Source organism: Coturnix japonica, chromosome Z (genome assembly GCF_054131305.1).
Source record: "Coturnix japonica strain WE chromosome Z, WE-NBRP24, whole genome shotgun sequence".
Taxonomy (NCBI): Eukaryota; Metazoa; Chordata; class Aves; order Galliformes; family Phasianidae; genus Coturnix; species Coturnix japonica.
Window position 1 is genome coordinate 34,264,596 of NC_140702.1, and position 12,342 is coordinate 34,276,937.

A 12,342-nucleotide genomic window follows, 5' to 3' on the forward strand; every position below is an offset into this window, starting at 1 on the left:
TGGTCACACTCTCAGTGTGTCTGACAGGAATCTGATTGCATCCTGTGCAAAATCAAATGTGCGCATTACTCCTTGGTGTGAATAGCAAACAAGCTATAAAAAATGGGCTTCCTGACAGATGCAGCGTGGTCTTGGGAGCTGGTGGCCAGTAAGAAATATCGGGATGGGGGGAGCAATGATAGGCAGCAGGTTTGGTGCTTGGGGGGAGTGCTGACCTGACCTGATTGTGTCCAGCAGTGAGAGCAGTTCTGCTTCAGTGCAAAGCCATTCAGAAGGAAGCTGCTTAGGCGACAACAGATGGTACAGGAAGCAGCTGGTAGGGAATACTTGAAAGAAACTGTACCCTGTTTCATAACATGTGCATTCTTTTTTATTTTTTTTATTTTATTTATTTTTTTTTTTGCTACCACCTGAAAGCGTTATTTAAGAAAAAGTAGTTCTGGATGTACAGTTTCTCTTTACTGATTGTTGTTCCTTTAAAAATTTTCATTAGAACTTTGTGCTACTTTGTGTACAGATGAAATTTGTGCTATCCCAGGAGTATAGGTGAGAAGACTTGAAAATACTGCTTTTAACCACACAGGAAAACAATTACATGTTAGAGGAAAGGCCACTAAGAGGTTAAGTGAAAAGTTGGGCCTAGAGGAAAGCTGACTGCCGTGGAACAGCACAGTACATTGTTTTTAACATATTACCCATCAGAAGCTTATATCCAAGTTAAAGTAGCTCAAGTCAGTTATTTTCAGCTCTTTTAAAATCGTTAGGTTTAGACCTCGAAGCCCCTTCTTAGATGAACTGGAAATTTAGTCACGTTCAGTATGTGTGAGGGTCTGGGCCTATTGTTAAGCATGCACAAATGTTTGTTAACTCTGAAAAGTGAAACTCCAGTTTTGCTTTTCAGAGGATGAAATTGTTACAGGATCATAAACTATTAGAGTTGCTACAGTCTGTATTAGCTGCCTATCCCACCCATAAACCGTCTCCCTGATTTTTAGGAAGTAGCAGAGTCCGGGGTCCCTTATTCCTCCTGATACTTTACCCAGAAAATTCCATAGTTGGGCTTATCTACCAAAAACCTACATCTCAGCTCTGACCCGAAGGAACCATACCTTTGGAAGAAAGGACTGTTCACTCTCCATTCATTCCTCCATCTCTTTGTTGAGATGGTCAACAAGGATAGCAATTGTGACAGTGGTTTTCTATAATATGTACACCTGCCTGTTAGGAAGTGGACTGAGACCACCAACTCATTTCGCATGAGCTAGCAAAACAGCTGTCAGATGGTAAACAACTTGTGGTCACTGTTGTTCCTGGCTTGATTAGAACCAGTGACCCAGAGGTGAGCAGCTCATATCCTGTTACCAAGGACATGTGTCACAGCTCAGTAAGCAGCTACTGCATTTTACATTTAATTGGCAAGTTTGAATTACATATGCCAGTTTTGTCTGTTATGTATATTCCTGTACATTTCAAAGCTTCTATTTTTTATTTTTTATTTTTTTTTAAATTTATTTATTTATTTATTTATTCCAGATTGTACCATTGAACTTGTTCAGTTGTTGTTTTTTTTATTGTATTTTGGAACGTCTCAACCCAGAGAGACACCAACCCACAAGTGCATTAAAACTTAAATAACTTCTTTAGTGATTTTATTTATTTTACTTAATCAGAAATAATGTGTATATATATACATTCTGCGTATGGCTGGTACAAATGCATACATGTGGAATAATCTTTATTTGATTTTTAGAAGGAAAACATTTTAGCCTCTTAAATTGTAGGAAATGTTTCCCACTACAGTCTGCAGCAGCTGTTGCTGGGCTATCTTCCTGAGCCCACAGACAGCTTTGTATCCTTGTCACTACTCTAAATGTTCTCAGACTGGCCAAATGAAGAGCCATCTTTGTGTTTTTATTTCTGCTATTCATAGTCATATAAGCAGTAATGAAATTCATAACAGGAGTTCTGGAGCCACTGCCATCATCTGTGAGAGGTAACATGACATTTTGGGAAGTAAAAAGCTTCTGAAGTGCTTTTGGTTTTTGTAGCTTTTTTCATTTGTAATCAGTAATCTTTTTTTATATATATATATATATAATATATATATATAATTTAAGCAGAAATTATTGAGATAATCAGTTTGCTTCTAGATTTTCTTAGAAGCTAGTGGTCCTTAAAGAGATTGATAGAGTCTTTATATTGTGATATGCTGATGTCATTTTGTTGGACGTTAGCATGGAAGGGGTGAGAAAAGAGTACTGTTAACTGAATGTTGGGAAAGGAAATGGAATAGTGCTGGCAGCCTTAACCTGGGCAGGTGCAATTGTTGCCATTCTATATGAGCAATATAAATGCAGGCGTGTGTATTTAGCAGAGTAAAAGCAATGAAAGAAAACCTAGATACAGTGGGGTGTTTCTAACTGACCATAGTCCAGTGTCTTGCACAGGTCATGTTTAATTAATTGCAGGATATAGATAATCATTTTTTGTTGAGCTGTTGGAACAGACCGCTGAATGACCATGTAGTCTCTTTAAGACACTGTCTTACCACTGCATTCCAGACCTTGCAAATGCATCATTTTCTTTGAAATTTTATGTTACATTATTAAATAAATGAGCATTAAAAAAATTAGCATGGGTAACCAAAAAATTGTACAGTGCAGTTCTAATTGGCTGACAAGATCCCCCATTAACCTCATTAGAATTTTCAGTGAAATTGTTATGTTGTTCCTCCAATACCTCTGCACTTTGCCAGTAAATTCTGAAGAAGTTGCCACCTTACCTACTTCTGTCATGAAAAATGAAGATGCTAAGTAGTACTGTCTGTGTGCAGAAAAACTGTATTCTACAACTGACAAAGAACATGATGAGCAAGCAGCATGCACAGGCTACTTTAGGAGCAACAGGAAGCTTTAAATCAAAAGGCTGTAATTTTTCTTTGTCCAATAAGAAGCAGGGTAGTCTTTGTATCCGCCAGAGAGCTCAACTCTCCATTTCTTTATTCAGTCCTGTGTGATTCTTCTCAGGTACTGCATTCTATTACATGGCAGGCACAAATATTTCTATCCTGATAAATGTTTGGGACAGGGAGCTGAAGCTGTGTTCTTCCACTGTAAAGGACTGAAACTTCTTCCACTCTGCAATTTTTGAGCAGCATACCATTACACATGTAATAGAAATAGTGTATGGGAACAGCTAACAGAGAGACTTGGTGAGGAAGAAGAGTGGAAGGAAATCCTCAGCAGCAGTTAGTCCAGAGAGAGATCTTGTTAGGTGGCAGGAGGGAATGTGCAGGAGGTATATGGTGGCTATGGGTATCCCTCAGGCAGTGATCTCATGACTTATGTAAACAATTCTGGAAAAATGTATTCAAGTGTAAACGCTTGTCTTCAGAAGGTGAGGTCTCCAGAATGTTCTGTACCATTCATGCAGGTCAGACTTGACACAGAAAAGCTTAGGACCCCAGACCAGTACTATTTCTGGAGATACTGACTTTGGTTTCACAAAATTTCATCACTACACTGTGTCAGGCAAATATTTTTTATCCTAGTTGTTGGCTCTCATGAAAGTTGTTTATTTAGAGGGAATTTGCTCTCTGCTAAGGTAGTTGCTGTACAGTCACGTACAAGGTATCAGTTGAATGGTTAAAAGCAGGTTGTGTACGCATCTGAAAAAACAAACAAACAAACAAACCCTCAGGCTATATGTTGCAGTTCAGGAACCTGAAATTAGAAACTGATATATTAACTGAGATAGGGTCCCAGGACACTGACGTTATTATTGTGTCTTGACGTTTTTTTCTTCTTTTTAAAAATTTCTTGTTGGCTAAATTTTGCAGAAAACATGGTATCATTTTGAGTAGACAAACACCTAAAATCTGTTGACTCCACCTGAAGTATACAAAACTGCTGCCTTATATTACCATTGGCCATGAGACAGTGTGCAGATCTGTTATTTAAATCAGTGTTATGACTTGCAGGAATTTGTGCCACCAACTCAGATGACTGGTCACTAAATCAGATAATAATGGACTCAAGTGCTATCAAGTGATTTCTTATATATCAGAAAAGGAGAATGAAGTATGACTTTTGTCACCAAGATATTAAAGGGAAATAGTTCTGTCTTTAACAGTGAATAAAATCAGAAATATCGGTAGTCCGTGTCATTGCATTTCTAGTACTGTTTTCGCCAAATATAAGAAAATAGAGCCCATGAAGGAAAACCACAAAATAACACAATTTTATTCATTGGTTTTATTTTCCATTACATCATTTGTCCTATAATGTTTTTTCACATAATGATGTCCTTGGCAATCAGAAGTTTCCTCTGCCAGTTCACAGTTTCTTTGTATGTGACTGTTACATTGTGTAAAGTATCTGTGTTTGCCCATGGAGTTATCTTTGCTCTGTTTGGCAGAGTAAATGAACATAATGATCATGTCAAATAATAAAATTGTGTAATGCCCTAAGAAATATGCAGAAAAGACTGACAGTTGAGTTCTGGAATATGTGCTTGTGTTCCCGGATGGTTTTGCTATTCCTGTTTTGAGTGAAAAATAGGGGAAACAGCTTCTGTTCTGTTGGCTGACTTGTGTGATGCAGTTTTGATTAGCTAAATCTGCCTTGTCTGTGAAGTTAATGTGGTTTGACAGGACCCTGATTAGGAAGCAATCATTTCTGTTGATAGTAAACAGTTGGTCACTTTCAGCAGAGATAGGAATGTCAGCCTTTGTCTTGCATGACATACGATTTGTTGTTTCAAGTCCTAGCTAAATTCAAAAGTAAAGTGTGAGCAGAATGGGAGAGAAGGTAGTACCAGAACTAAATGTTTATGATAGAGTCCACAGTCCTCAAAAAATTGGGTCTTTATTGTCTTTGCTGGCACAGGGGCACAAAGAGAGAGAATGCTATTTTGTCTTCTGAAATGCTTACTGCCTGAAGGGCTGCAAAAGAAGCTCTGGCTCCGTGTTACACTGGTTAGGGTGGTTCTCTACTCCCTTTCTATATTCCTGTAAGAAAGAGCAAATTTTATTAACATACCATAAGAGTACTGGATGGGGGAGAAAGACAGCAGTGATCATGAACACTGGGCTGTTGAGTGAAAGTGCTGGGATTACATAAAAATCCCCCTCACAAAGAAGGTATGAAAAACATGATACAAGGGTGTGCAAATTAACTTTCAGTCTATGGTTACTGTTTGATATGAAGGTTTACTTGAATCTGTATTTAGTTGTGATTGCTCAGCTTGTTATACACAGTGAAAACATCTGAGGCAAAGTCTTACCTGTTTCTAGTGTTTTATTTGTGATACAGTTAAACAATTGGTTTTTTTTGTTTTTGATATCACACATATGCAGTGGTAAAAGGGCTGTTAGGAAGTTATAAAGGGAATCTAGGTGAGGAAGTTGTACTTCCATTCATATGCTTTATTACTTCAAACTGACCATTGTTTGATATGAATGAGATAACTTGATATGAATGAGATAACTACACAAATGACAGACTGAGAAAATGGAGTGTGTTGTGGAAATTCTTTTTCGAAGAATTCATGATCTGGAAATTAAGTGATACCTCATGTAAAAATGACTATCATTTAATTGCTGATGGTGTGATTCTGACAAGTTTATCCATGCCCAATTTCTTTTCTGGTGGTCCACTTAGCCTTAGGGATGGCATATGCATAGGTTGAGGGCCCACTTTTTTTAAGAAAAAAAAAAAAGTGCTCCTGGCTTATTCAGATTTAAAGGGTATCATTTCCCACACTGCCAGCTAGTTACAGATCAGTATATGTCCTAGGAAGACTAGGTGTCTAATTTCTCTTCACACTGTTGCAGGATTCAACTTCAGCAGTAATTCTATCAGTGCCAAGGTGACAGAAAATAGGTAACAAAGGATGTCTGTAGCTTGGACTTAACAGATGATAATTTAGTCTTCCTTATCTGAATGTGGTCTCAATTCAGCCAGTTAGCTGAATTAATTGTGCCACCCCCCCCCCCCCGCCCCCCACCACACACACACACTCCCTCCATGCCCTTGTTAGATAGAGGGTTATATAGATTATACAAACTCTAGCTGAATTCTGATCTCTGAGTGGGAAGATAATTTTCCATTCTTATGTAATATTTCTGGCAAGAAAAACTGAATATGGCTCCTTCTAGAGCCTGCCTACTTTTGCAGTTTCCCCTTGCCTTTTCCTTTCCTCTTTTAAAAACTCTGTTTTGATATGAAACACACTGTTCAGCTCATTTGGATTTATAAAATAGTCACTGCACATTCACTGTATCCTGCATCACAGAATATTATGCAGGTGTGGAATTATTGGGGCAAATAAACCATAGATAGTCCTTTCTGCTGCATTCACAGCTAGTTCTCTTAATGTTAAGTTGATATTTTTTTTCTTTTTTTTTTTGTTTGGAAGAAGTAGCACTGACCACCTACTCCTTCTCTCCTCACTTTTTTGACTGACAAGAAACATTCTGCTTCTGACTTTGCCAGATTATTTAGGAGAAGGGTATGAATTAATGCCCATTATCTTGGAAATGTGCTATTGGAGCAGTGTGTTCATACAGGCAGTGGTAATTGTGACAGAGAAGTATTTGATGTGGTCTAGAAGAGTTGTAGAACCATAGCGTGGCTTAGGTTGGAGGGTACCTTAAAGATATCTTTTTCTGATCCCTTGCAGGGCTGCCACCCACCAGCTCAGGCTGCCCAGGTCCCCATCCAGCCTGTCCTTGAGTGCCTCCAGGGATGGGGCATCCACAGTTTCTCTGGGCAGCCTGTGCCAATGCTTCACCACACTCTGAGCAAAGCATTTCTTCCTAACATCTAAACTGAATTTCCCCTCTTCTAGTTTAAAGCCATTCTCCCTTGTCCTGTTGGTGTCAGACCATGTTAAAAGTTGCTTCCCCTCCTGCTTATAGGCTCCCTTCAAGTACTGGAAGGCCACAATGAGATATTCCTGGAGCCTTCTTCGACCTGAACAAGCCCAGTCCCTCAACCTTTCTTCACAGGAGAGAAGAGCTCCTGTGGGCTCCAGCCCATTGATAACTGTTGTGGCCCTCCTCTGGACCCACACCAACAGCTCTGCTATCTTTCTTATACCCGGGGCCCCAGGCCTGGACACAGTACTCCAGATGGGGCCTCAGGAAGTGCAGAGCAGAGGGGGGCAATCCCCTCCCTCTTCCTGCTGACCGCCCCTCTTTTGATGCAGCCCTGGTTACTGTTAGCCTTCTGGGCTGTCAGTGCATACTGCTGGCTCATGTCCAGTTTTTTGTCCACCAAAATCCTCAGGTCCTTCTCCTCTGGACTGGTCTGAGGGAATTCTTTTAGTCTCTACTCACATCTGGAATTGCCTTGACCCAGGTGCAACACCTAGCACTTGGCCTCATTGAACTTCATTAGATTCTCATGTGCCCACTAATTGAGCCTGTCCAGGTCCTTCTGGATGATGTTCCACCCTGTCAGCTGCACCACTCAGCTTGGTGTTATCAGAAAACTTACTGAGGGTACACTCAGTAAGGAACAGAAAAAGTTGTGAGTTGTTTTTGTTTTTTTCTTGTTTTTCATATTTACAAAAATTTTTGTTTGAGCCTTTGGTTTACATTATAGTACAGTGAGAGCTTTAATAAGGAGTATGATTTTTGTAGTATTACTAAAGTTAATTTCTTACTAGTTTTATTTACTCGGTGATCTTTTTGAGATAGATTAGTCTGTTCATGTACCATAGCTTTTCGGACTGGAGGATGTGCATTGTAGTCATCACAAATAAGTGTATTTTAGCTAATACAAAACTATTGATATTTTTACATCAGTTGGTGGACGAGTGAGTCAGGAGTTAAACTACACACGGCAGAAGATTGGAGAAGAGGCTATGTTTAACCCCCAGCTCATGATTCAGACTCCACAGGAAGAAGGAACTAATGTACTGACAACAGAAGCACTCCGACAGCACCTTGACTCTGCACTTCAGGCCAGCAGAGTACATGTTTATATGTACAACAGGTGAGCAGATAAGCAAAAATGTTCTTGGTGATATGTAACTACCGGAGATTGAACATGTGTTTCCCTCCGCATATTTCTAAGAGATGAGAACTCTTGAGCCTTTATTTTAGGACTTTCTGATTTGTCTGCCGCTGGTAAGTGGTTTTGGAAGAGATTCTAAAAACATGCCCCTATGAGCAGTTCTACATTATTTAGCAGTTATCTTTCTTGAGAAGTGATATCTATGCTCCCAATATGAAATCTAATTGATCATATTTTTAAAATTATGAAGCTTTCTGTGTTAGAGTAGTATTTATTCACTGACCCACCATCTTGAATCACATAGTGACTCTAAACATGAGTACAGTTTACTGTCATTCTGGTAGTTTGTGTATAAAGGGGGATGAAAATTTGTGAGAACTGTCAGCAGATGGAGTAACAGTTATTCAGTAACATAGGTAGTCATAGTAGAGTTGATCTTAAAGTTCAGCATCTGTGGGTAAGAATCAAGGGGAAAGTCTGCATGGGTTCATGAAAGGCAGGTCATGCTTGACCAGCCTCATTTCCTTCTATGACTGGGTGACTGGACTGGTAGATGAGGGAAAGGCTGTTGATGTAGTCTGCCTAGATGGTCTCTCACAGTATTCTCCTGGGGAAACTGGTTGCCCATGGCCTGGACAGGAATACCCTCCTTTGGGTAAGGAACTGGCTAGAGGGCCATGCCCAACAGGTAGTGGTTAATGGAGTTAAGTCCAGCTGGCAACCCGCTACAAGTGGTGTCCCCCAGGTGTCGGTACTGGGGCCCATCTTGTTTAATATCTTCATTGACCTAGATAAGGGGGTTGAGTGTACCCTCAGTAAGTTTGCAGATGACACCAAGTTGGGAGGTGGTGTTGACCTGCCTGAGGGTAGGGAGGGATCAGAGGGATCTGGATAAACTGGATCGCTGGGCTGAGGTGAATGGGATGAAGTTCAACAAGGCTAAGTGCTGGGTCCTGCACTTTGGTCACAATAACCCCATGCAGTGCTATAGGCTTGGGGTTGAGTGGCTGGATGACTGTGAAGAGGAAAGGCACCTGGGGGTGTTGGTTGATGCTCAGCTGAACATAAGCCAACAGTGTGCCCAGGTGGCCAAGAAGGCCAACAGCATCCTGGCCTGTATAAGAAATAGTGTGGCCAGCAGGAGCAGAGAGGTAAATCATTTCCCGATACTCAGCTCTGGTGAGACTGCATTTTGAGTACTGTGTTCAGTTTTGGGCTCCTCACTACAAGAAAGATGTTGGAATGCGTCCAGAGAAGGGCAATGAAACTGGTGAGGGGTCTGGAGCACAAGTCTAATGAGGAATGGCTGAGGGAGCTGGGATTGTTTAATCCTGGGAAAAAGAGGCTCAGGGGGAGACCTCATTGCATTCTGCAACTTCTTGAAGGGAGGTTGTGATGAGCAGGGGATTGACCTCTTCTCCCAGGCAACAAACAGGACCCAGGGAAATGGCTGCAAGTTGTACCAGGAGAGGTTTAGACTGGATGTAAGAAGGAACTTTTTCTCTCAGAGAGTGATTGGATGCTGGAATGGCCTGTCCAGGGAGGTGGTAGAGTTGCTGTCCCTGGCATTGTTCTAGAGGCATCTGGATGAGGAGCTGTGAGATATGGTTTAGTGGTTTGTTGTAGCTATGATAATGAAAGGACAGTTGGACTACATGGTCTTGTAGGTCCTTTCCAACCTTGTGATTCTATGATTCAGAGTGGCTATGTGCACATACTGAAGACTGGGAACTTTGTGGTATCCAACAACAGTGGTAAGACTGCACCATACAAGGGTACCAGCTTTTGACTATTGAGGTGTCTTCCTGAAAAGTGGTTCTTCCAGGGTTAATGCTTATATGATGATGTGCCTAGGGATGATATCTGAGTCATGAAATCCAGTATCTTTCAGGATATCTTTTCAGCATATTTAGCTGATGCCTGAATTAGCTTGTGCTCAGGCTCCTGTTAGCTTTTACCTGGCTCCTGCTTTGCGTTAAAGTGCCTGAAGTCATGTCAGTAGAATTTGTAATACAGCTGAAAAAGGGAGGGAGAAAGCCTGATGGTTTCTTTCCCTTCTGTGTGTGTGAGTCAGTTTAGGAACATTCTAGTCCTCTGAGCCTCAAAATGACTTGTCTTTTGGTTGCATCTCTGAATGATAACTGAAGTGACAAGTGGTCTAATTTATATAAAGTCAAATTTCTGTCCCTTTTAATCAAATCAACCAGTTTGCTCACTTAAAAGCAGCTCTATTTATGGAGACCATTTAGAACAACTGAAACAAAAATATCTATAACTACAAAACGAGCTTTTCATGTGAGGTGTGGTATATCTATGTTGAATAAAATTTGCTTTCCTCAGTGGTTTGCTACTTGAAGCCAATAAAAGAGTTTAAGTTGTAATTTTTAATGTATGTTACATTTAAAATATAACTTTTCAGTTACTGTTGAAGAAAAATATTTGTTGTTCTTATTACAGACAGTGGAAGTTGGAACATTTATGTTATAAATCAGGGGAACTCATCACAGAAGCAGGTTACATGGATCAGGTATGCATAGCAGTCATTTACTTGGAAACTTTTTCTATAATCATAATTGAACTTATGCTGCTTAGATTATGTTCTAGCCTAATTTTTGCCACTTCTCATTTTGACAGATTATAGAATATCTTTATCCTTGCTTAATTATCACTCCTTTGGACTGCTTCTGGGAGGGAGCAAAGCTACAGTCAGGAACTGCCTATCTATTGTAAGCATGCAATTATTTATCTTTCTAGTCTGATTAATTTTAATTCTATAACTATGTATGATTTTGCATTGCATTCTGACTATCCATTGACATTCTGGTTTAACAGTAAAATAAAATTATGGCGTCTCTACTGGAAGTCTGCATAGACTTTTTTTTTTAACTGAACACATATTTTTGTTTCTGCAAGATGAATTGTAGGCATCAATTTGGTTTCTGTAGTATTTTTCTCACTCTGCTAGCAAGCCCTTAAAGCTATAAGTTCTCAGTCTAAGCTTTAAGGGCTTTACGCTTCTTTTGGAAATAAACTTGTCTCTTTTTTTTCTTAGTTTACAAATAGCATTGATTAATTGGAAATTTTATTTCTAAGAAAATTTCTGGGGTTAAATCTCAGATCTTCTAAGAAACAAAAAATCCAAATCCTTTACTTATGAGTTCATCGAAGAAACCATACATAGTATCTTTTATGGGTGGTTTCTCACAATTTATAAATGTGATATTATATGCCCTAAATCATTCAAGCAATTAATTGTTGATATGTGTGGGCATTTTCTGTTAATTATGCAAGAGTTAATTGTTTCTGCTCTGGTTTGCTCTTGTTTCTGTCTCTGTAAAAGCAATTTGCAATGGCTATCTCATAACCTTTAGTGTACATTTCTAGATGGGAAACATACAGGGCTTGTGATTTCTGGTTGGGAGAACTGGAATAGTGACTTAAGCCTGGTTAGGCAGATACAGTGTGGTTTGAACCACAGAATAAGGCAGCCAAAATCCATTCTAGTCTGTCAACATCAAAAATTCACAAGTTGGGGTGGGAAATACGACAGTGATAGTAATGGTAGCCGTGATAGCAAGAGAGCTTGCTAGCCAATAGTCAAGCTGTCAGGGCATTTGAAGAAGCATAGTATAACCAAAGATCATCTGTATTGATTGATTACATCTGCAAGATGGTTATTAGAGTAGCAAGAAGTAATCTGATACTATGAGAAAGGCTTTCTTTCTTCAGCCCCTTCTTTTCTTTCCTTCTTCCTTTCCCCTAATTCTGTCCAGCAGCAATTGGCTGCTTTTTTATTATTTAGGTGCTTAATAATTTCTTTACTTTTGCTTGTAAATAGAAGTGCTTTTTACTTGTGAATATATTGTATTTTTTGCAATAACTTTGTAAAACCCAAATATTTATTTTTAAATGGCACTAAGGCTACAAAAAAGGTACATAAACAAATAAAATTAAAATATGCCACATTTCATATCCTGTATGAAACAATCTTATCAGCAAATGTAATAACTTAGAAAACAAACATAATTAAAAAAAACAAAAAAAACCCTGATTTATTTTGCAGAGGGAAGCCTCCTTTGCAGTGGATCAACTTTGACCCCTTAGAATTCTTGGAAGAGTTAAAGAAAATAAACTACCAAGTGGAGAGCTGGGAAGAAATGCTGAATAAAGCAGAGGTTGGTCATGGTTATATGGATCGACCTTGCCTGAATCCTGCTGATCCTGATTGCCCAATCACAGCTCCCAATAAAAATTCTACCAAAGTAAGTTCTTGTGCTTGTTTGTATCTTATATTGGGGAAGCTAGAGGCAGGGAGGAGAGA

The 12,342-nt window shown here is 39.4% G+C and overlaps 1 protein-coding gene across 7 annotated transcripts in view; it reads left to right on the plus strand.

Moving 5' to 3' along the window:
• The window catches only part of PTCH1 (patched 1), a 66,990-nt gene that overhangs the window by 14,054 nt on the left and 40,594 nt on the right, over window positions 1–12,342 (plus strand). For 4 of the 7 annotated variants that reach the window (XM_015849307.3, XM_085529073.1, XM_085529078.1 and 1 more), the window contains 4 exons: window positions 7,811–8,000; window positions 10,479–10,548; window positions 10,656–10,747; window positions 12,085–12,283. In XM_015849307.3, coding sequence (XP_015704793.1) covers window positions 7,811–8,000; window positions 10,479–10,548; window positions 10,656–10,747; window positions 12,085–12,283 — 551 coding nt within the window. Of the gene's footprint in view, window positions 1–7,810; window positions 8,001–10,478; window positions 10,549–10,655; window positions 10,748–12,084; window positions 12,284–12,342 lie in introns of those variants that run through there. The other 3 variants (XM_085529074.1, XM_085529075.1, XM_085529076.1) reach the window with 2 other exon arrangements.